The 25,294-nt window shown below is 32.1% G+C and overlaps 1 protein-coding gene across 6 annotated transcripts in view; it reads left to right on the top strand.

Annotated features, from left to right (window-relative positions):
• The first annotated feature begins 442 nt into the window (after positions 1-442).
• LOC119637529 (rho-associated protein kinase 2) overlaps positions 443-25,294 on the top strand; it is a 60,353-nt gene continuing 35,501 nt past the window's right edge. The window contains exons 1-3 of one of the 6 annotated variants that reach the window (XM_038033592.1): positions 445-1,258; positions 4,341-5,542; positions 5,819-5,966. In XM_038033592.1, the coding sequence (XP_037889520.1) occupies positions 5,953-5,966 (14 nt within the window). In that variant the 5' untranslated portion in view covers positions 445-1,258; positions 4,341-5,542; positions 5,819-5,952. Of the gene's footprint in view, positions 1,259-4,340; positions 5,543-5,818; positions 5,967-9,626; positions 9,835-25,294 lie in introns of all 6 variants that reach the window. The other 5 variants (XM_038033595.1, XM_038033591.1, XM_038033594.1 and 2 more) reach the window with 5 other exon arrangements.

Raw genomic sequence — 25,294 nt, 5'->3', positions numbered from 1 at the left:
CTTGGATTTTTATAAGTACTACGTTTGGTGAAATGCATACATATATATCCACCACTTGTCGTTTGATGGGTGTTGACTTACAATCACAAAATATGGTATGTAGGAAATATGCAACACGAATTACTACTATTTCAAACAACCTCCCGCTTTATCTTATTTTCAGTGTGTTCAAAATTATTAATCGTTAACTCTTTACACAGGGATGTATAAACGTCGAACAAACTGCTGTTTATTAATACTCCATCTTGTTCACACTTTAAGGAATATTGAAAGAGTAGTCTTCCAGTAATAGTACACATTGTCTGTGTTTTTCTTATTTTTTAACGAAAAGTCCTTTAAGATTTATCGATGGTTCATTTCACATCCTGCAATTCTTTATTTAAATCAGCTGTGTTACTATTATTGCCAGATTTTTTCTATCGTTTTTTCTTAGGGTTTTTTATTTTCACACGCGTTCGAGTGCGTGCAATAGTGTGTGCAGATATGGATGGTTAACGTGAACTTCATTTATTTTTATTGTAATTTTCAAAACTTCAAAAAAAATTTTTGCAAGAAATCTGAAATTTAATTAAATAAATTTCCTTATATTAAATAAAATAGAATGGAGTGAAAAATGGAAAGGCAATTATTTTAACTTATATCCGCATATCATTTTGACAAACAAAAAATTGACAAAGCAGCTTTTTTATAGTCGGTGGATGAAGGAAAAAGAATGAAAAACGAAAGAAGATTAAACAACAGTAGATAGAAACCGTGTAGCATACAAATAGAAAAAAAATTGTTTCCTCGACATTTCTGCCAGATATAGTTGGATAATTTGTGTAAAATCTTTAATAATTACTCGTTAAGCATCGCCTGCGTGTCGTCGAAACTTTGTCATGTTTTCGTTAAATTTTATATCGACAAATCGACAAAGCGTAAGAAAAAATGTTAAAAATGACATGGACTTTGTAGTCTGAAATATGACAGAAATGATGAAGTGTTGTTCTTTTCGGTATGAAGAGGAGGAGGAATTTTGATGATTCTAGCGGATGTTTTTTTTTTTATTACCTTTGAAAATATTCAATGAGTTGACTGTGTTTTTTGTTTTGTGGTTTCAAAGAAACTATAACAGCAGCAATAACAAAGACAAATTGTTGCTTCTTTCTAAGCCGAATCGAATGTGGTTACCGTTGTTAAAGGAAAACATTATTGCTACGATTACATCTTACGGAGCATTGGCAGTTGACTTAACACCAGATGCGACTTTTCACGATTGGTAAGTGAGGTAGATTTAAAATTATTTTGTTATTGTTAATCACAACGTCAGACCCGATTGTGAAAATTAGTCCGTGCCCTTTGTAATTTTCAGATTGGTCGTGAAATATAAGAAATTGACAGGCTGACATCCTTGACAAGTGGCCCACTTCGATAATTCGGGATGGCTCGTTTATAAACATGCTTATGATAAGGAAGAAAGCAAAAAAAAAAACTCAAAATATTTGAAATTTGCAACATATTAGTTTTCTTTGTGAACATGGTTTAAAAAGTCTGCGATAAATGGCTAACTAGGCAGTTAGATTCTTTGAAATTATATTTCAAAAATTTACCAAGCCGAGTATAAGTTTTTGAAATTATACAGCGAAAAGTAGACCTTTTGTTAAAAGAAATTGAATTTGTTTAAACTGTCATACTAAAATGGTTCGTTGAAGGCAAGGTATATTTTGTAATGCTTTGCGTAAAATTGAAATCCTATTGCCCGTGTCTAATGATTTAAACAATTTTTTGGAAAAATACTGGAAATTTGTCAAAGATCTCCAAGTTACCAAAAATATAAACGCGCGACACCGCCACAATAATTTTTTATAAATACTTGATGAAGGTTTCCTCACAGATTTTGGGATGAAGGATTTCAATGAATCCTTTCTTTATCAATGATGGTGTTGTAATTATCTGTAACATTGAGAACAATCCTATCTCGTGGGAACATTTGATTGCTAAACTTTTATGAATCGTTTTAAATGAATCCATTCGTTCGTAAATCTCTTCACAAAGCCATTTGAAATGAAGTTAATAGCTGATCTTAAAACATATCAATTTAACCGATTAGAAAATCATTCTTAAGCACATTATCAATGGGAACGTGTGTAAAACTGAATTCTGGACGAGTTTTTGTTACCTATTAGCTTACATGTTTAGAAAGTAGAGTGTTAATATGGAACATAGCAATTAACTGACTAAGATTACTTTTGCGCTGAACTTTCAAGAGTCTCTAGTGTACATTGGTATTAGTTAACGTTAGTGGTCTAAAAGATTTCCTGAATCACGTGAATCTTTGCTGGGAAGCTCCAGCCTAATGTTATAACTGTTGATTTTTAACTTCTCTAGTATACAACTACTACTTCTGTTCATTTAAAAGCGCTTTTAAACAAAAATACCTTAGTACGGCTTCATCGAGATGAGGGTTATGCAGGTTTGAAAACGACAGTTGGGAAAGCCCCTGCCAAGAAATTACAAGTTCACGACAAAGCCTCTATAGAATTCTTTCCGTTGTCTATACTATTTGGTTGCTACATGTAATGGGTAAAACATCTGATTATTTCCTTGAGAAATGCACAAAGAATGTCAACTTCTAGCAAAAAATCCTCGAGGGAAAGGAATGGGAAATAATGTTCCAACATAAGAAGCCAGTTTTATGGTCCCGGGGTTGCAAATTGATGGTAAAAATGCGTCAAAAATTTATGATAATAAGAAACGGGTTTGTAACACATTTCAAAACCTCAAACGCGTTCGTCTACAACAATTTGTACAAATTTCATTTATTTATCGCCGGGTTTTATTTATATAAATAGTGCCTTTTGTAAAAACGGTTGCAAATCGTCAATAATATATTTAAAAAACATATTGAATGAAACCGTCGAAGGTTAATGATTAGCTGCCAGCATTACGATTCAAGATTCCAGACCATGAACCGGTAACTATGAGGTGAAACTTATCGCATTAATTTATAATAATAGCATGCGAAAGGATCTAACGGCTCAATTAAACTTGAAACTCGAGCGTTCGTTGATACAGCGGGAAAATAGATTATATACTAGTGTCTTATTTTTATTAGTAAGTTCTAGTTGTAGCAGTCCAAATGGCTACAGACGGTGTTATTTGAAAGAGCTGATTACAAATGTCATAATCTGTTACACAGCCGATGAAAAGGTTGGATTGTAAATAAAGCTTGGTGAATGACTTTTTTGACGAACCATTCTGAACATTTTTCACACATGTATAAGGCAATAGCAATATGTATTCAATAGTGTACATGCAATTTAAATAAAATTATGTATGCTCTGTACTAGCACTGTGTTAGCTTTTTTAACAAATCCTATCAATACTATTACGGATACCGTGATTAAACGGTTGGTTACTAAAATTTTGGTTTACTATGTATTTTAAAATTATTTAAAGTAAGTAAGGAATTTATATTCGGGTGTGACCAATTCTTTCATGTCTACCATCTCTTTCTTTAAAGAAGGACGAAAAAAGAGAAAAAAAAATGAATTTGCTATTCGATACAATACTGGATGGCCGCGTCGAGTTTTTTCATTCTTGTACAGATATCACAGAATCAGCCAAAAAAATATACGTAAACGTTTTTATTGCTATATCCAATTTTTTTGCTTTCGAAAGCAGAGTTCCAGTTTTAATTTTTTATTTTTTCTGCTTTATTGTTCATTTTAAATTAAGGGGTAAATGAAATGAATTTTTGATTATGAATTGAAATGTCGTATTGAAAAAGACTTTATAAAAATAAAGGACAAATAATAATGATCGCTTATAGGATCTCGGAAGTGTTGCGGATGTTTTGCAAAAGAATAAAATTTTGTTGTTCTATAATGTTATGTGGGCGCTGCAGATTTTTTTCCATTTTTGTGTATGCACTAGAAGCTCATTGATAGAACATACATACAAACCTTTATCGCCTTATCTGCTTTAGTATAAAAGTAGTAGTCCGAAAACTCGCTTTTTTTTTGTTTTGAAATCGGACATGCTCTCAGTATACATTGTACTGTAGACATGCCTTTTAGCTGATTTGCACCATTTTCAATTGCAGCCTGCGTCTGAGAACTTCCAAAGTGCTTGCTAAATTTGAAACTGATATCTTTATTTTTACGAGTAGGAGAATGTTTAGTACAGACATTATATAAACAGGCAGATTGATATGTTTATTTTGATTCAGGACTTGATATTAATCAATAATATATACACTTTGTAGGATGTCTAGAGCGTCTGCTTTTCAGAAAATCAAATACATAAGAAAGGCAACTAATTTTTATTTTAATTTATTTATTTTTATTTTACTTTTCCAGAATATGTAATCAAATTGAAGAAAGAGGATTTAAAAGTAGACGAGATAAAAATAAAATTTGAAAATATATGTATCGTCCGAACTACTGAAACAATGATAAAGACGGAAAACAATGAAAAAGCTTATAAAAAAGCGTTACTTTAATATTTGTGATCTCGGGTTAAATTGAATTAATCGCACTTGTGGAAATCGTAATCCACTCGTAAACAAGCAAAACAAAAATAATAATAATAATACTAAACGCAATACTCACGCAAAAAACCATATCATAAACTCCAACTAACAGTTTCTATAGCACAGTTGGCTTTTTGGGATATTTGATTTAAACGGTAAACAGCAATAAATTTTTCAACCATACTTAGCAGAAAGCAAAGACCCCGAAGGAAAGGAAATAATACCTGTTGTATACATAAAAAATTCGAACAAAATGCAATAGGTAACCGGTGAAGCCAAGATGCAAGATTATACGAATGATTTCGTATATTGTTGGTAAAAAATTTTAGAAGCAACGTCACGAAAAGAAAAAAATTTCTAATAAAATCGAAAAAACAAAAAAAAAGCAGCAACAATGTTTTGGTCAGCAACAGACAGGCAAAAGTAGCAGTTTTACAAATTGAAATTCAGGAAACAACGAACAAAATAAACGAAACCATCACCAACATAATCGATATCCCCATTAACATCATCAACAACAACGGCAGCAATAATCACCTACAATAGACTGAAGTAACGTTTTGTGGTACATAGCTGCACGCTTAATTGGCTCACAACTAGGGAAAAGCGTAATGTTGTTTTTCTAATACCTACAAGCTGTGTTAAGACTTATCGAACAATAGCAGTATTAAATACTGGCTCGCTAGGAACAGTAACAGCAGCGTCCTTAGTAGCAGCTATAAGATTGACATTAGCGGCAAAGTTAAAATTACAATAGAAAGTTGCTTATTTTTGCTGCCAATTGATTAGTTAACAATAACGTTTTATCATCGCTAATGGTTTTGTATAAAGTTTAATGTGGCTCCCGATGCTACAAAAGCTAAATTTGGCTGAGTTAACACTTGGTATGTGATAATATTTCTTAAAGAAGTACAAATAAGCGGAGAGTAAAACAGAAAACAGTCATTAAGGAATAAGAAAATTATAAAAACATAAAAAGCATCACAAAAATAACATGGCTAATACACTGGATGAAGATCGTAAACGTAGGTAAGTGCAGAAAGGGAATTTTATTTAAATAAAAATGAAATATATTTAACACTTTGCTACTTTCACAAATACTAAGTAATTAAAATAACTAAGAATGCTATAGTCGGGCAAGGCCGACCATTAGATACCCTACACCATTTCGCTTAGTTAATGATACACCGAATACGTAAATGCACAATTTTCATGAAAGCCCTCATATAGGAGAATACTCAATCGTCAACGTGGCCTAAATTTAGCAAACTTAATTTACTTATCAAAGATTTTATTATTTTCCAGTTGCTTTCGTCGTAACCAACCACAAATTAGGCATTGTCACCATAGAGGTGTTTGCTTTCATGAGAGCCCATATATAGGGTGTGGTCTAAAAAATAGATCTATGTGATCCACGTCCCCTACGGTTGATTTACTACATGGGCCAAATTCGGTAAGGTTAATTTTTATGCCAAATTATTACTATGAACGAATTTTCATCAACAAGTATTGAGAATTAGGCCGTTTCATCACATAAAGATTCCCTGTACTACACACCAAGGCCATATTTTCAGAAAAAGGGGGAAGTAACTAGTTCTTCTGCCTATTGGGGGGACCCATAGACTGTTTCAGGTTATTTTAGAATCTTATCATGCAAGGGAAAAAAAATTAAAAAAAAAATTAATTCTTAAACACAGACTTATGTCTGTTGGCTACATCAGCTTGTTAAGCTAAGTTCCATGTTTGCTCCCAAATTAGGGTTATCCACAGTTAGTGAATTGCTTGATGAGGAAAGCTGATTAATATGCAAGCAATACAAAACATATGTAAAATTAAAAGAAGCAAAACTTTTGATGACCTCGTAAAATTTCTGTAGTTACCCTGGTTCGGGTCTTGAGACAATCAGAACACGAGTTGGGCTGGAGTTCAACATTTCAATGATTGAAGTTCGTAAATGACTTTTTACGCAAAGTTTTGTTTGCACAATTTTCTGCATACAATGCCCATATTAAAGTGCAATTAAAGTTAACGCGAGTACTTTCTAGAAATGTGAGTAAAATTCCCTATCCTCATCTTCGCAAGACATTATACATGCATTCATAACATATAACGACCATTCAGCGTCAAGTATAGAATACGCGTCATTTTCGCCAAGCGTAAGCGTTATTGAGAATAATCAGGCGTCAGTCGCGCTTGGTTTCTCTTTTTGTTTCTTATAATATTAAATATAATAAATGTTTGAGTACCTGTCAGAATTAACATTTTTACGATCCTCTAAACCAGTTGCTGTCAGTTTTTTTAAAAAGTCACTTTGTTTTGAAATGATTTGCCAATGTCCGACGTTTACTATCTTACAATGTAACGCATTTTATTTTTGAGGCCGTGTGCATAAATCGAAGATTCGTGGCTTGTAAATTATGATCAAAAAATGGTTCGGCATACACTGTTTCGATTTGTTGAGCATTTTTATTGAACGCAACTTTTCCTAGTTAAAGAAATTTGCAACATTGAATATATAATAATCAGAGCAATTTTTAAAAATAATAATTTATACGATGACAGTGGTGACTGCTACGCTTTGAAGCCTCATTGGCCACAATGTCCGACCCTTTACAAATTTTTTTTTCTGCTCGAACCTGCATATAGGCTATCCGTAGTTACCTTACGTTAAAACAAGTTGATCGATGCAATGAAACCATATTAAACATTGCAGAAACCATCGGCATGTTTGATCCGAAAATGTACTCGATTGGTTTATTAATACGTCCGCAATTAATATTTAATAATTTGACGTTGATTATATATTTTGTTCTTGAGTGATATTTTTTTATTATTATATTTTTCATTTTTTAATATCAATCGAATTAATTCTTGGAAAACTTCATTAATATGAGTAGAATTTTCAGCAGCTGTGTTTCGAATTGGATTATATTTTAAATTATTTCCGGAGAAATTTGATTACTTCCCTACAATAACCTAAACATTGTGGTTTCTTAGTAATAACTAGTTAAAGTGTTTTTAATATCGTTGAACACATGTTGTTTTTATCGCCTATCAGAAGAAGGAAGCATTACGGTGAAATAAATTATGAAGGGAGTCGATTTATTATAGCATAAGGGTAATCCATCCAACAACTTTTTATATAATACCAACCATGATAAATCGAGTTTAAAAAGCCCTCGCACGGCCTAAAATATATGTGAAGAATAAAACAAAGTGTATATAAGAATATATTTGAGTGGTGTTCGGATATAAGTTCAAATGATTATGATACAGCCAAGACTATTAATCAAGTCATGAAAGAAATCGGAGTGAAGATGGGACTGATCAAAATATATTTATTCTTATAGTAAACTCGAAGAAGCAGACCAGCAAATAAAGCTTGCTGTTGATGAAACTGAGTGGGAAAACTTCGAAAATAAGTGTGACTTTATAGTAACGAAGCACCGTTGAACAAATTGTGCAATTAAGCAAGACTTGATAATCTGACTTTCCACTCTATAACTATCTTCATAAGCCAAATAACATCATCAGTACATAGGTAATTAAGTTTGAAGACTAACAAAGAAAAGATATTGTTTCAGCATAATTTATTTATTTATTCATCAACATGATCCAAATTTCGAACTTTAATTTATGGTATAGCGTCATTTTAGCCGTCAACTTGCTAGACGGGCATTGGCTTGGTGAAAGAGGATTTTTTCTTGCTCGCTGCTGCAACAGAATCAAAAGTGTCATATAATTTCGCACTTCATCGGTATGCGTTTCTCAAGCCAGTCGATGAATAGAATGCCATGCACACTCGAAAACCTGGGCACCGCAAGCTAGCCGGCTGCACGCTGCGTTTGTGCTTGCTTCACACAGCTGTAATTAGTTTATTTCAAGGAACTTTCGATTAGATTTAGTTTATTGCCCACACATGAAACAAATCTTTTTATTAGGGTTAAACAGTTTCAAGCAATGCTCTGAATGAGTGAAACGTTCACGTTTTTGTACTGTGACTAAAGTCAATATTCATTTGAAAAACAGTTTTATCACACACAAATTTTTAAGTAAAATAGAAAACATACTCCCTTTGTCTTTTAAGAGCTAAACTATTTCTAGCAACCTTGCATTTAAATTATCGAAAATAAATTTGACGGTTTTTTAATGGTTTCTGGTGGAGGCATGTCTCTTGGGCGGCCAATGAATTCAATATCCATACGACTTCATTTCAAATTGGCATATCATGGACAAATTGCTGCCTTCGATGAATCACTGGCACGTTTCAAGACATTACCCAGTTTGAATGATATTTTTCTCATCGAAGAGCAATGTTTTAATAGCACATGAAATTCGCATTTTTCCATTGTTTTGAAAATAATAAAAGTAGCGTTAACGAAACCATTGTAGGCCGTAAACAAATGATCCAAATGACATGAAATTGTGACTTGGGAGGTGGTACTATCCAAAAATTAAATTAATTTTGATGATTTTTTTGTCATATTTCTAGCGATATATAAGTCCAGGAATTCATTAATCGATGTGCTGATATTGCAGTTTTTAAGAGCAAACGTCGCAAAAAGCAATAATACTTAGTTTCAAACATAACTCCATTAATGTTACGAAGAGAAACAAATTTTAAGCAATGACGCAGAATAAAGTCTATAGGCAATTGATCAAATGGCTCTCTAGCACAATGTGAAATTAGGGTCATATTGTTGTCTTTTGCAAGTCTTTTTGCATTTGGCGGCATTCGTCGCGTGCATTTTATATTAGGAAACGTGTAACAAAACATGAGCAGAAAACAAGGCCACAATATTAGAAAAAACGAAAACGCTTCCTAAGAACAACAATTTAAAATGATGATTTAAATGATTTCCCTCGAAAAGTTCCCAAAAAACAATAAATTCTATGGTGCAAACGTAGGGAAACCTTTTTATACTTACAATTTATGAATTTCTAAAAATGTGTTTCGTAGTTATTGTTACAAAAAAATATAATTTTTCTTCTTTTTATAAATTTTTCAATTTTTCAATTGCTATTATATAATAGATTCTTTAAATCTTTTGAAGTATGGGGAAAAGTTCATTACTTGTAAAAAATGTATTTTGACATTTCTGACTTTTTCTAGCGGTTCGAATAAAATACTGTGACAAATGCGTCTGTGCTGCGAAGTCAGAACATAGTATCTTACAAATGTTTTTAGAAAGTGTCTATGTTCATTTAAAGGTATTTTCAAACAAAAATTACTAAGTGTGGTTTAATCGAGACGATCCTTGAGTGGATAGAAGAATAAGAGCGAGTCGCAACGTGTCTGTACTTCTGCCAAGGAATTAAAGGTTTGTAATAAATTCTTTGATGTTAACTATAAATTCCGCTATAAAATTTTAACTGTTCTTCCCGTTTTCGCGACGTAGAAAGTATAAACCTATTGTTCTTTCGCTAACAAATGAAACGAATATGGTACCTTTTAGTTTCGAGGAAGGCGAAGAAGAAAGAATATTTGAACGCAGGAAGCCTGTTCCATAGTCCTAGAATTGAACAGTAATGGGAAACATTTATAAATAGTTGATAATAATAAAAAAGCATATTGTAAAACTTCAAATGCACTTTTCTCGAAACAGGGTTTGTCAAAACGTCTCATACAGCAACTACAATATTTATTCCTAAATTGTCTTCTATTTTGGGGGGAAAGCAGAGCTCTTTCATGCAAGTACTTGCCGTGAAAAATCAAGCAGTCATGCAAAAATCAAAATAATTAAAAATCTCTACCTATTGCACTAGTTATACACTATGTAGATCAAATTCGGTTTTTGCTCAAATTTGCACGAGCTCCTCTGTGGGTTCGACTGTCCCTCAAATGAAAAATGCCTCACGGGAATAACTATGATATTGTCATTTTTAATGCGTTCCCCAAATATTATTATTATTATTTTTATTATAAATTTAGCCAGAGAATAAATTCAAAGACTAAAGTCTTAAAGCATTAGCATCTTAGGCTTTCGACACTATTAAAAACTCTACCGGACTTGAGATTAGAACCCACTCCAAAAATAACTTTTCTTTTAGTATTTAAATACATTTCAATTAATCTGTCAAGCAAATTAAATTAAATTTAGGCAATATAATTAACATTAAAAAATACAGAAAGTGATACCATCGCAAGCCAGCCATTCAGTAAATGCAAAACGAGGTGTGCGAGCAAAGTCAATTACTTGAGATAAATTTTGCATCGAAATGATCGCAACAGTTCCTCGAAAATATGTCTACAGGATCATAGCTTAAAAACGAATATAAGAAAGATTTAATTAATGATAAGAATTTTTCAAGATTGGTTTACTCTCTTTCTATTGTAAGTGTGTCTGTCGGCAAATTGCACTCATTTTTTTATCCCTCTCCTTAATCGATAGACAAATTTGCAGACTTTTTCTCAATTTTTTTATATAATTCCCTAAAAAAAGTGGGCCGATTTGACTCGCCCTGGTAGAAATATACACATTCATAAACTGTCCTTCTAGCCTTAGTATATCACACTCTTACGAAATGATTGTACATGTTTATGTGCATCGCTGCAGTAATACATGTCTGTTGAGATAAAAAAGTTGTTAATTTTATAGGATGAAAACATTTTTTGCTTACTATTACAGTACGGAGCGTTCAATGAACGTGAAACGATCATTGAACCTGAAAGAGAGTCGGTAAATTTCTGATTTAATTTTTTAACCAGTTCAACTATTTGTTCTGCGTTCGTTCGATGGTAACTCAAATGGTACTTGACATTTTTTTTTTTAAATTATCAAACTAGCCTAGTGTTTTGGTTTTTGAAAAAGAGAAAAATCGAATTGATCAACTTTTGGGCAATTTGAAAATTAAAAACGTAAAACGAAAGTTCAGTTTTTAAGAAAAAAAAACGAGAGCCGTAACAATTCAGGGAATTCAACTGCATATAAATAAAGACGAAGAAAGCGCTAATTGTTTTGTTTACAGTTCCAAAATTCTTTCGAAAATATTAAGTCCAGTGGTCGTTTGCATTTAATCAAAGCACTTTTAGTCAGTTAAAAAAAAAGGGGAAAAGCTTGGAAGGATTCATTAACTATGTATATATAAAAAATTGTGGTCGGCACTCTTCTAAAATGAAGGAAGGAAAGGAAGATTTAAGAAAATTTACGGAAAAGTATAAAAGAGTTCGCGTCATTGCTAGAAATATATTTTTACATATTACTGAAAGACTGCAAATTGACGAATTTTGAGCATCCTTGCTATCATTTGCCTACAAAAAGTATAAAAGGAAATTAAAAAATGCGTGCATATGTGAATACACGTTTGGACAGTTTCAGCAATCAAACGAAATTGCAAATGAATCTCATCGATCCTATCTATTAACACGGTACGAAACTGATATTTATCAATTGGTGGTTCGAGATATAATTGAAACAGATTATATCTCGCAGTTTAAGAAAGATAAGGATAGTTAGAACGGCTTGAACCTCCCCAGTTACCGATGAGCTAGGCGGTGCGAGCGATGAAAGGGTGTGTTCTAATCATTAAAGTCCAAAATGCTACACTCATTTGTAGGAACTTGCATCCGCTAAGCTGGCGCATATGTTTTTTGATAAAGGTCGCAGATCAGCTTTGGGAATATGTTTAATTTCCATAAATTAATAGCATGACGTCGTTCGCAAATTTGTTATAAATATATCCGTGAGCCTTTTTTAAGATAATTGGGAAACTTTTCGGTTAACTGACACGGACACGACTAAAAAAATACTTTCTTCTATATATAAACATATATATGCCTATTCGATATGTTCTTTGGCATAGATATAATAATCGATTACTAAATTTTCAAAAATTTTCGACAATTACTAATTGATAGTCGTAAACAGTAGATACTTTTTTAATGACTGTATTAATATGTACTGCTTCTGCGTGCAAAGAAATTATAACATTTTTTTGCTCATTTCTGCTTCTTTTGTTTTTTTCGCGCATGTACATTATATAACTAAATTGACGTCTATTCCTAAATGAAAATAAGAAATTTTTATAAAAATTAAATAAAAAATACAAATATTATATTTCTTCATGATGCAATTTTTAAACGTTGAACTGGTAGGTAAAAACTTTTCAGTTTCATATTGAATAGGTGTATATATGTTTATATATAGAAAATAGGTTTAGCTATATAATTTTGTTCCAACCTGCATGTCAAAATAATGAGTATGACTTTTCTACGTTATCTATAACGCTCTCATCATTTATCGCTTGGACGTGCTTGCGCAAATATCCATGTTAAATTTTTATGTTTGCTCTCCGTACCTGCTGCCTTAAGTGTGATTGCGTTACCCTTTAGGTATATTATTTTATAGTAGCAACTCATATATATAGCTTATTTTTTTCTTCTTGCCTTATACATTTTTCATGTTACGTGATGTTGTCCTTATACGGCATGTACGCTACACAGCGGATTATATTTGTAGGGCCGTTATTTATCATTGAATTGGTATATAATCCGTGCTGAATTTTGCGCTTGCAAACATACCAAGCATAGGATGGATGTATTGCCAAAAAAGTAAAATTTTTACTGATAGATATATTTCGAATGTGGAAGGGGAAAACGTCGACTTCATTTTTTATTTTCGAAAAGAAAAAGAATCGCCGTAAGCCAACGAAAAGACATGCACATGAAAACAATATCGCGAAAGTGGTATATGCAATTTCACTGTTGAGGTTTTTCTTCCATTCTGATCGATCAGTCACTCTTTGGAGTAAGCGGTTGCGCTGCTTAGGTTTTATGTTATTTTTAAATTAGAAAAGTATTTTCTGATCAAATATCAAATTAAATTAAATAAAATTCCTTTTGAAATGTTGAATGGTACTCTGTCACTTGGAGAAATTGCATCTTTGGTAAGGTGAATTTTGAAGTGCTGGCACAGGCGTGAAGATGGATCGTTATTCATCATTAAGGGGCAATTGTTGAACAAACATTTGGTGTTGTTATGGAAAACTCACAATTAAGTTTTAAGTCAAAATGTTGAAAAATAATTTACATACAGAAAGTTAAAAATCACTTCCGGAATAATATCCAGCAAACAAAATATGATAGATTTAACTAAAGCATTGAAATGTCGGTTTCGGTACGGGCTTATGGCGATGCTTATTAAGATCGTTAGGCCATAAAGCTTGCCACAAGGCGAATATAGCTTTTCTTAATTTCTTGATTTAATTAATTGTAATATCGAAACTTATTTATGAAAACAAATAGCAATAAGTAGGTGGTGATGACAAAACTACTATTAATGGAAAATGTATTGTCTTTAGAATCCTGAGTCGTTGGTCCGATTTTTCTTCTTTTCGCTGCTTAAGAAAGGATAGAGGGTATACTCAAATCGTCGTAATGTTTGCAACATCCAAAAGAAAGTTTCAAAGACTCTACAAAGTTTATATTAAAACTAGACGCAATGTTTAAATTTTATTTACTACAATTGTTGCACAAATATCATAAGAATTTTGTTAATTAGCTTGAATAGTTTTCATAAGCTCACTTCACTTGTGCTTTACATTTCAATTTTCTAAAACGATAATAGCTTTTGGATTGTTTTGGATTTAGTTGACTTTTTTTTTAAAAAACATTCCTTTCTTCACTCGAATAAAAAATGATTTATTTAATAATTCGCACCAAAAACATCAAATACAAACATCATTTTCTAACGTCATCAGCATCAACAAAAGCAATGACAACAGCGCTGGATGTATAATTGATTGTTTGGTGTTGGAATTTCAATTAAAACCAAAAAATGAATGAATTTTATCGAAAATAAATCTTGATCTCATATGTTAAAAGGTTGAGTAAGAGGAAAGAAGAGAGAAATAGAAAGACAGAGCATTAAGGCACTCTCATATACGGTAGGCCAACAATGTCCACATACAGTACGAAAAATCTAGGGTCCTCTTATTAAAGAGTGCATTTGTGGGTTGAGGGTGAAAAAATATACCTCAAAAACCAATCACTAGAAGGAAGGAAGAGAAGGGAAGAAAATGTCTTTAGTTAACGGTACTTAGTTTTTCTAATTTATTCATCAAAGTGAATTTCTTTATTTCTTTTACTTAAAATGTCACAAAATATACAAAAACGTAAAGAAATTCTCAAGAGGTTAGAAAATTGATTATAAAGTTAAGAAGTGAGGAAAAATCGTACGGCGAAGTAGCAAAAACAGTTGGAATTAGTCATGCTATTGTTCCAACTATTACATAAATTACAATAACGCAAATGCTATAGAAAATAAACACCGATCAGGCCAACCAAACAAACTGACAAAGCGTCAGATATGAAATATTATCAAAATTGTACGAAATTAACCCAAAACTAGTGCTGTTGATATTAGACAAAACGCCTAGAAATATATAAGCTAATTAGTATTCATCCCTAAGCTTTTCGAAACTTTCTCAGATCCAACAACTTTACAACTCCACAAAAACGATGATATAAATTTTTGGAAAAACGTAATTTTTGGGGGGCTGACACACACACAATGAGGGATTATCCTATTTTCGGGTTGGGACTTCAACTTTGCCGACTTTTTACGAAACTTTTTACGAATTAACAAACAGAAAACACCGCAGAAGAAAAATAAAGGCAGTTTATTTTAAATTAGAAATTATTTATCTAATTTATGTTTGCGTTAAATTAATGTGCTTTTTGTTTTATATTAGGTGATTTGGTTTACACCAAGTATTATTTTGTAAGAAATGATAAATAAGTAATAAAGACTATTTATTTTAAAGTTGAAATATGTTCATCAAACTGTTTTTAGAGAGTGATAAATCCTAGTTTCCAAATTAATATACAAAAACGTATCTCCATGTATCTACATATATCTAATCAATTTTCTTTATTATTAATAAATTAAAAAGCTTGTTTAATTTTATATGAATTTTCCTATTGTTATTTGTTATAAATTTGTTTACGTTGATTTCTTTATTTTTGGCTCTAAAACCATATCTTCTTGTCTACAATTTTCTGTAAAACAATGCAGAAGCACGGCTGTTTATTGTGTTTGTTCCTCGGTATTTTTTAACCTTAAAACGAAAACGACGACGCTGACTCATTGTGTCAGCACCTTTATTGACCAGTCTAAGTTTAACATATTTGGTTACGATGGTAAACAAAGAGTAACGAGGAAACCTAGTAGAGCGACGGCAGCCCCAAATTTATTTTCAACTGTTTGTAAACAAACAAATGTCAACCTTGCCCCCTATTTTCACTTTATTATTTCAATATGATACGCAATAGTAAAACGAGGGATTATCTTTCTTTCGATGTCAATGCGAGCGAGCGTTAACGTAAGCTATATAATAACGCGGCTATTCATGCATCCGAAAGTCAGGCAATGTTTTCCTTTTTCGTAAAAGCACACAGCATTGCTGTCTATTGGTTTTTTAGGACTACATAAGGACAACAGCTGTTAATGTCACGCTCTCATATTTGTCAAATTATGCGAAAGCCAGAGAGATTACGTTTGGCATTAATACTGGTTGTCTTGAGTTAGTATTGGTTGTTTAGAGTTGCATTTATAAGATCAAGTAGCTGTAAATTGAAAAAAAAAAATTCAAATAAAATTATTTACTTGCAAACAGTTGAACCAAAAAAAAAATTAACGAAATTTCTTTGGCTTTTAGTGTATTTTGTGGCATTTGAAAGAGAAGAAATAAAGAAGTTCACTTTAATTTATTACTAATTATTTAAATACACGAAAACAAGCACAAACACTAAGTAACGTTAACTGAAAACTTTTTTTAGAACTTTCTGGTGATGTGTTTTCGCCATATGTACACTTTTTTGTGTTATTTTTTTAGATTGAAGCAAATTTTTTTTATAATTTCATTTTAAGTAAAAAAAATCTCGAATAGTTATTTAATATAAGCTTTTGTTTCTTAAGAAATATAGTTTTTTACCCTCAATTCATAAATGCAGTTTTTAACACTAAACCTACCATCGTTTAAAATTTCATTTGACCGCTCATGGTAGGAATAGGTATACATGAAATGTCACTAGGTTTAGTGTTAATAAGAGAAATTTTGATTTTCCATATTGTATGTAGACTTTATTGGATTACTGTATATATATACAAAAACAAATTTACGCGTGCTAGACGTATGCATTAAACTTACGTGCTTTGCTATGTATGTACTTATTATTCGTACTAAAATCAATCAAAAACTGTTTGTAAAATGAATCCCACTGAACATTATCTTGCTGTGAAAATCAAAATTAAACATCAAAGCAGTGTGTGCGCCTCAACGCACATAATTCGGTTAAATTTGTTATAGAAGGTGTTTTACTTAACAAATTTTATGATTTCTATTCAACTGCACAAAGAAACATAAGTTTTCCATAAACGTGATATGACGAACGTTTACAATAAACGTTGAACAAAAACTCCAAATCATATCAACGCCCGACGATAAAGTCTGTGGAGAATAAACGCCTTTTTGATACCTATCACCGAAGAAAGAGGGTATATTCATTTTGTCAAAAAGCTTGCAACGCTCAGAAGTTTTGAATCGATTTACACAGGTTCGTCTGTGTAATGTCTGTCGTAAACGTTCTCTTCGCCACAAAAATTATGCAATCGGCTGCAAATTTGGCAAAACATTGGAAATTCTTGTACACAGTTTGATGTTGAAAATGGGCCCAACCGGTCGAAGGACACGACCACAATACCACGTAAACTGAGAATATCACTGTTTTTCAAAAGAAAAAAAAAATTAGTTGTTTTGCTCATTACTTATAAACTGTAGCGGAAAAAAATACTAAGATTTGAATATTCGGTGGGTGATGCTGTATTACCTCTAAAAAAATAGAAAAAAACGCCCACGCCTACTTAATTTTACAGTGTGTGATATCTTCATTGTACAAAGATGGAAAACATTCAGCTTGCCCACCCAATATAATAGTGTATCAGAATTTAATTTTTTTCCCTTAGTATGAACATTTTTTTTTTTTTTTAGGATAACGGCGATGGTCAGAAACAAATCGGCCACGACCGAAAATAATTTTCTTACTTGCTTTTCTTTGATTTATTTATTTTTTGTTTATAACTTCTTTTTGTTATATTGTGTTGCGATTCGTTTTGTCTAAGCACACGTAGTAAATATAATAAATTGCAAATGTTTGCACCGCTTTCAAAAAATGACAAGCAAGGGAACCAATCAATTCGAACTGCGATCAAACAATTTATCGTATTCTGTTCTGTACCAGTTTAAAACGCGCTTATTTGTCGCTTGTCTCTCTTCGAGATACGCATTTGTTAAGTTTTAAACGTCATTTTGCTTAAAATGACACTGAATTTTCCTTTTTGTCGAATATTTACCATTTTTCCATGAAAATGTGAATATTTTTCATGACTTTTTTTTTTCAAGTTATTGTTATTAAATCGCAATCGTTGGTTTTGCTATTGCTTAACTCAAAATAGTTTCTACAGAAAAAATTTCGTATTAGATGTATCCGTTTGCTTTGCGACCATGCGATATGCCTAGGGATAACATATACAAAAACTTTGCTTAAAATTTGGTCCCTTTTTGCTTCAGGTTCATTGTTGCGGATCGTTGTTTTTTTCTGGACGGCAAAGAATATGGTCTATTCTTCGGTGGTAGCCGTAATGATTGGAAAGAATTATAATAAATAACAATTAAAATAATATAAAATGTACGATTAATAAATTATGTAGAATAAACGTGTATCATTTTACATATAAAATGTGTATAAAAAAAGATAGCAGAAGTTGTTTATTCCACGAAGGTTTCAATTTACTTTTCATATTCGGGGATGATACGATTTCGCCTTCAAAGTGCGAAAACGACGTCTTAGCTATGTCTTTTCCGTCCATTCATCCTTGCAATCTTCAAGCTCGTATCAATTGACAAAGTGGCCAGCAGACATATTCTTATTTTAGTTTTACACATTAATTCTCAAAATAAGCATAGCTTTGGCAAGTACAGAAAGTAAATTTCACATTGTCTTAAGTGAACACCGGCTATATCAAGGACCAATCTAAAATATGGACATGTGAAAATTAGGTAAAATATTAGTCTCAAAAAGCCCCGGCAAAGACAATAATTTTTGTTTTTTTTTCTTATTTCAAGTTACGATGGTTGGTATCTCAGATTCGCTGTCGTTAGTTTAATTTTAAAACCCAGTTAAATCGGTCCACAACTCTGCTCAAAATTAACTAGGTTTTGCTTTGTGCAATTACTTATAAGAAATGTTTACAAATATCAGATGAAATATATTCGATATATATTATGCAGTGAGCATAAATTAAGTGAACAGCAATCCTACCCAGACCGTAAGATGAAGTTCTTCTCTTTTGATGAAAAATGGATGCCTTTATTTTTGAAACATTCAATTGCAAATGCCACATTTGCTACTCTCTCATATAGATATTAAAATTAGGCTTAATATGCTTTTTCGTATTTTAAATTGTGAACTGTTTCTAGGTATTAACTAGTTTACGGCCATAATCAGCAAAAACCTAATAGTCAAATAATTACCTTATAACTGCTCGTGTGACAGTCTTTGTAGTATACATTTTTACATTTGTGCTTTTATCGATTATCTTACTGCTTCTAGGTTATATAGATTTTCTTCTTACGTGTTATATACTGAATATATTTGTTTGCTGAGAAAAAGTATTTACGTACCGGTTATATTTTGAATGAAATATGCTTTCTTTGGTTACGTCCCTATTTGAAAAAATGTAATAATCTCACAAATTTAATACAAGTTTCTATTGATCAGACGGACTGACTTGAGTAAATCTTCTCGTCTTTCATCTTCTATAATGATATATGTGCAACGAAGTCTGTTTATTTTATGGCTGAACTGAAAAAATATATACAAAATTTGAAATTTTACCAGAATTATGGTTGCGTTAGTGTTTTTAAATGAAGTTTAGGGTCGTATTTTGGCAATGTGACCAATCACTAATTATAAAAGAAAATGATGTATTCCTTTGTAATTGTTCTGAAACCAGAGAGAAGAGATTGATATTTAATTCAGATTATAAATTGGGGTAAAAAATGTGTTAATTTTGCGATTTTATTATGTCTTTGGCACAATTAGACATATCTATCGGCACATCACAACCAATTTGAAGCTCGATCGATGAGTTTAACTTTTGTCCTTGACGAATTTTCTGAGACCAACGAGAAGAACGACAGGTACATCAAGCAATATGCATTCCGAATGTTGCCCCTTTGAGATTACGTATGTATGTGAGGTATGTTTGCAGTTTATAAATAATATAATAAAATTGGTACATTGATATATAACTAACTATCGCTATCATTAGCAAAATTAAGTATTATTAAATTATAAAATTTAATTCAAAACTGTCACTTAAAACGTAGAATTTCTTATTACTGTTTAGTAGTTACTGCATAAATTAATCCTTTTTCAGTTCTACGATGCAAAACAAAAACGCTGAATAATGACCTTTTTCCCTTCTGCTCAGGCTATGGCATTGTCACTCTTTAATAATTGGAAATATATGCTATTGCTTGTTTTACTCGGTCAGTCTTCGTATTGTCAAATTTTGTTTCCTTAGTGAAAGTACAAATTGGAACGCATCTCGGTCATTTTTAAAGCTGCGATGAAAAACGATTTCAAACAGCAATATGCAAACAACGAATGCACAAAAGGCCAACCAACTGACTAAATAACGACAGCTTGTTTACTTAATAATAAAATTTTTTTAAATCAAAAGTTAATTTCTAAATTTTGCGTACGGGAATAGAAATGTAATAAATAATGAATGAAAAAAATTCATTAAATTAAGGTGTGTAACCATTAGTGGTGGAATTTTGAGCGTTGCAGTTATAAGATTAGCTATTGTAGTTAGAATAAGAAAAAATTGCCTTGTTTTTGTATATTTCAAATTAAATATATGACTATAAAATTTGGCAGAACTTAATTATTAGTTTTCCAAGTTATCCCAAAGTTCGCGGAAGATGAAATAGCTGTTGCACTAATTGAATGGTTTATCAGACTGTATGACAAGTGGCACCATCTTGTTACAACTACATAACGTGCGCATCCATATTCTGCAATTTACGCCCAAAAAGTGTAATTATTACGTCGCGACAGCGAGCTCGTTACTGTTATTGCCACATCACCAGTAGCAAGAAGAAAAACGGTGTTATGTTATCTTAAGCTGAGGATATGCACTAAACATTGACACATTATGGAGGCATTCGTTGCTCAACAATCATGCGTCGATTTTTGGAACATGAAATTTAAAAATTTCGGTGGTTAACTAAGTCATAAAGATAAGCGTCATCGCCGTAAGTGATCCGTAATCCCTTCGACGAACTCTAAATTCTATATAACTGATACCAAGTTTTTACCTTATGGATTGAAAGAATTAGGCTAACAGCCATCATAATATAGAAGAAAGAGGAAAGAAAAAAGGGAATTTATGAAAGAACTCGTGGAAAGAACACTAAAACAAAATACAGAAACATTTTGTTTACTATAAACACGTTTAGATAGAAAAAAAAAAATAAAAAAAAATTAAATAACTTAACTTTTGGTTTATTAACTAATTTCAAATTTTCTGTGTGTTTCATTTCCTTGTATCCATTACACGAAAGTGAAGTCAAGTCAGAAGTCTGTGTAAATTCCATATCCTTCTTGTCAAATTCTTTATCGCAATTCTAGATAGAGTGCGGCCAAATAATCACTAATGTTGCGTCACGAAAAAAGTGTGTGTTGTTCTTCCTAATAGATGGTGTTAGGGTCGCCTAACTTTGATAGCATTAGAAAGCCGGTACTGAATAGGTATATAAAAAAGCAAAATGAGCCAAAATTTTCAACGCACTCATTATATTTTACAATATAAATTCGACCAAGGCGATAACGTTTCGCAGATATGATGTTTATGGTGAATATATTTTGTTAAAAGTAGCAGAGCGTAAAGGTTGGTTCGTTTCCTACAAATTTCATTCTTAAAGACGAGCCGCGGGTTGGTCAGTCAGTCGCTGAGAAAGTCAATAAAATGCTTCAAGGAATTGAGGATGATCACCATGTGACATCTTTTGACATTACTGCGGAGGCAAAATATGACCAAACAATGGCTTTGACTTGTTTGCATAGGGCTGAACAGCAATTAATACGGCGAACATTTAATAGGCTGAATTTCGAATTCGAATGGGTACTGAAACGACACGAAATCCTGGAATTTTTGAAGATATTGATGATCACTGATGAAAAGTGGTTGACAACGGCAATGCCTGAGAAATATCGCCAAGATAGATGAAGCTGCACTGATAGTATCGGGATCTATGTTACAAAGGTAATGCCGTCCAAAGATGATCAATGGCGATCAGGCGTCATTTTCCTTTCCGACGTTGCCACATAACATGTATCTTCACTTAGTCGGCAAAAATTGTAAGCACTTAATTGGAAAGTTTTGATTCACAGCACATTAATTCGTTCCGTCCGAATATCATTTGGGTAAATCCCTGCAGCAATCTTTGAATGATATAAGGCTTACGTAAAATGTAAGATAAATAGGGTAAATTTGAATATCACAAACCCTTTTCTTCAACTATCATTTAAAATTGCTTTACATTTTTCGCTTTTATTACTTTCCTTTATTGTAATAATTTATAAGGTTGTGGCTTATTAATCATGAGTTTGAGTTTCATTGACTGGATGGTGTCCTAACGTTTAGAGAGTAGCAATATCATTGTCACCGCATAAATTATGCTGCTATTGCTACTGTTATGCTTGAATTCAGCGAACCGATCAATAGACCAACCATTCATAGCAATTCTCTAAACGCATAAGTCAACTCTAGTCAACAAGCTCGGTAAAGCACAAAAAAAAATATTACACATAAACCACAAAATTACAAACAGTCAACATCAAACTCTGATACGGTAATAATGTACTTTATGTACAGCGTCATCATTGTTAACAGCAGCAGCAGCAGCAAAAGTAAACAAATTTGAGACTAATCGAATCGCATTAACTAGCAAACGGCAAATTGAAAACCGATCAAATCTTACAGATTGCGAGAGAGAGATAAAAGTTAAATACTGTTTAAATCCGCTACCGTTTCTGACGTTGCCGTCGCTACTTTGAATAGCAATAGAAATGATTTGTTTCTTTTTTTTTTTTAAGTGCTTAAGTAGTAAAGTGTTTTCAGAATGAATTCGTGATAAATGCTTAATATATATAGATATAATCGTTAGAAATTTACGCTAGATTAACTCTAAAGGATTAATAAAAGCAGTAAAGTAATGTAATTTATGCAGTAAACTAATGCAATTTTATGGATCACCATAGAGAGGATGTGCGCGTTTTGTTTTTGGTTTTCTTGTGTATACTTAATCTCTTGTTCATCATAACTATTTAAATGAATGAAATCAAACTCAAGCCAATTCAAATGTAATTGAATGAAATCAAAGTTTAATTGTGTGCAATTTGCAGTTATGTTGGCCACAAATGATCACTATTTGCGGTAATTATTAGAACTGTTTTACTTGCTGATGTAGTTTGTGTTAATTTTAAGTTTTAGTTTTGTCTTTTCACTTCCTTTTTTTACATCGAATACTGAAGGATGATTATATAGTTTCATCACGTCGTTTGTAGCAAAAGTAGTCATCACATATCATAAAGCCTAATAGATTTTAAACTATTCTATTATTTGACGACTTTTTGTTAAAATTAGGATTAGAAACTTGCCAGAAAGCGCCGAACTTAGATTCATGAATTATTCGTCTCCTTCAGTTTTCATGAGGCCGAGTTCCAAAACCAAAATGATTGATTTCTTTTAGGTGTATATCCAAATATCGCACATGTACACGGTCAAAATTCTACTTAGTAATAACTAAATATGAAATGAATAAAATTATATACGGCTTGGGCCGTACTTTTGTGCAATATTTGTATTTGCTATATTTTTTCCTTTGCTATTTGTTATTCGCATATGATTCCTTGATCCTTAGCCCAAAATTAGCTGCTTTCCAAAACTTGCAATGTCAAGAAAAAACTTGACACTACGTTTATTATTTCAGAAAAGGTTTTTAATTCTTAATCACGATTACAAGAGACGGACAACAGACAAAAAAACAAAGTGAGTAAATTCATTGCGTCATCCGTGACAATTAAGAGCATGTTATATACGTATCGTATACTTTATGAAATTTTTCATGCTTACTTCAATGTTTTGTACATGTTTCACCAGTCTGATATATTCCACATCAGCAATAGAAAAATTTACTTTTACAGAATCATTAGGCGTGCCGGTTCGTATAAAATAATAACAACGTCGTGAAAGTTTGGTCGACGAGCTCATGTTGTTTTTTTTTTTTTCAAACAGTTTTAAAGCGGACAGAAAAATCGATTTGACTTGCTATTCTTGCTGTCGGTCCGTTTGTGCCTTTAAAACAGCTTTAAGTATTCTCAAATTAACTTTAAAGTTTTGCTCTTTACCTTCGTTGATTCAAGAAGCACTACATTAATCTGTCCTTATATCTTATACAAACACCCTTATGTCCTTTTGACTGAACACTGGGCACAGATGTTATAAATTATAGAGCATCGAAATATTATTTTACGCCGGTTTTTTTAGGATAAAGATGGTAGGGATAGAAGGTTCGGCCAAAGCCAAATACAATTTTCTTACTTTTTATGCCCATCACTGAGGAATGGGGAGTGTACTTATCTTGTTGTAATGTTTGCCACACCCAAAAGGAAGCTTCAGAGACTTAATAAAGTATATATATTGTTGATCAGGGTGATTATAAATTTGGTAGAAACATTGGAAGTCTTTGCAGATTAGTATTGAAAATGGTCTAAATTTGTCAAACGACACGCCTACAGTACCAATCAAACTAAGGACACCTTTATGTTTCAAAAGGAATAAAAATTTATTTCTTGCCCACACACAAGCCCGCAGTGAAGCGTAAACTGAACGCAAGTCCTTCTTCTAAACAAAATTTGTGGGTTTTCGCTCATTACTGGGTAAAATCGGCCATGCCCCCACAAATTTACAAGTGATTAAAAATTAAATTTTTTTTTTTACTTTTTTCACTTTTCATGCTTATTAATCATAAGGTAAACATGACAAAATGTGTGAAGTTGTTTTGTATATCCCCCAAATAAAGATGTACTACCTGCCCAAAAATGCGTTAATTCTAAAATAAATATAGAGCGCGTCACGACGTAGTGGGTTAATTTTTTCGTTACAATACCGTTGATATGGGTATTACATAAAAGGACTTGGAGAGTAGAAAGTCACAAGCTAAGTGTACTACTTTTAAATTAATTATGGTGGACGTCACGAAGTGGTAGATTAATTTTTATCAACAATACCTTTTAGTGAAATGAAATGTCAAAGATCAATTCTATCGCATTCACTTTTTTATGACAATAAGTAAAAGTATGCAATGCCAAAGATTTCAATGGTGGTAGGTACCCGAGATTCGACTCTAGCCGAATATGACTTTCTCACTTGTTTTTTATTCACTTTGTTTATAAAAGGCGCCTTCTTTACTTTAACTTTATTTATTTATTTTTTTGCTATTTGTGGTTGCATTGTTAATTTTTATTAGTGTTTGTATGAGTGCCTCTTTTTTCCCTCATGAGTTTGATTACATTATTCAATTAAATTGGTTAGTTTTTTCGCAATTGTTTTTATAGTTGCTACAAATCGTATTTAATTAAAATGCGTTTGTTATTCTTCAAATATTTTTTTGCTTTCGTTTTTGTTGTACACTTCATTATTTGAAATA

Source organism: Glossina fuscipes, unplaced genomic scaffold (genome assembly GCF_014805625.2).
Source record: "Glossina fuscipes isolate IAEA_lab_2018 unplaced genomic scaffold, Yale_Gfus_2 60, whole genome shotgun sequence".
NCBI classification, from domain to species: domain Eukaryota; kingdom Metazoa; phylum Arthropoda; class Insecta; order Diptera; family Glossinidae; genus Glossina; species Glossina fuscipes.
Note: the sequence above shows the minus strand (reverse complement) of the source record. Positions and strands in the feature narration are given on the sequence as shown.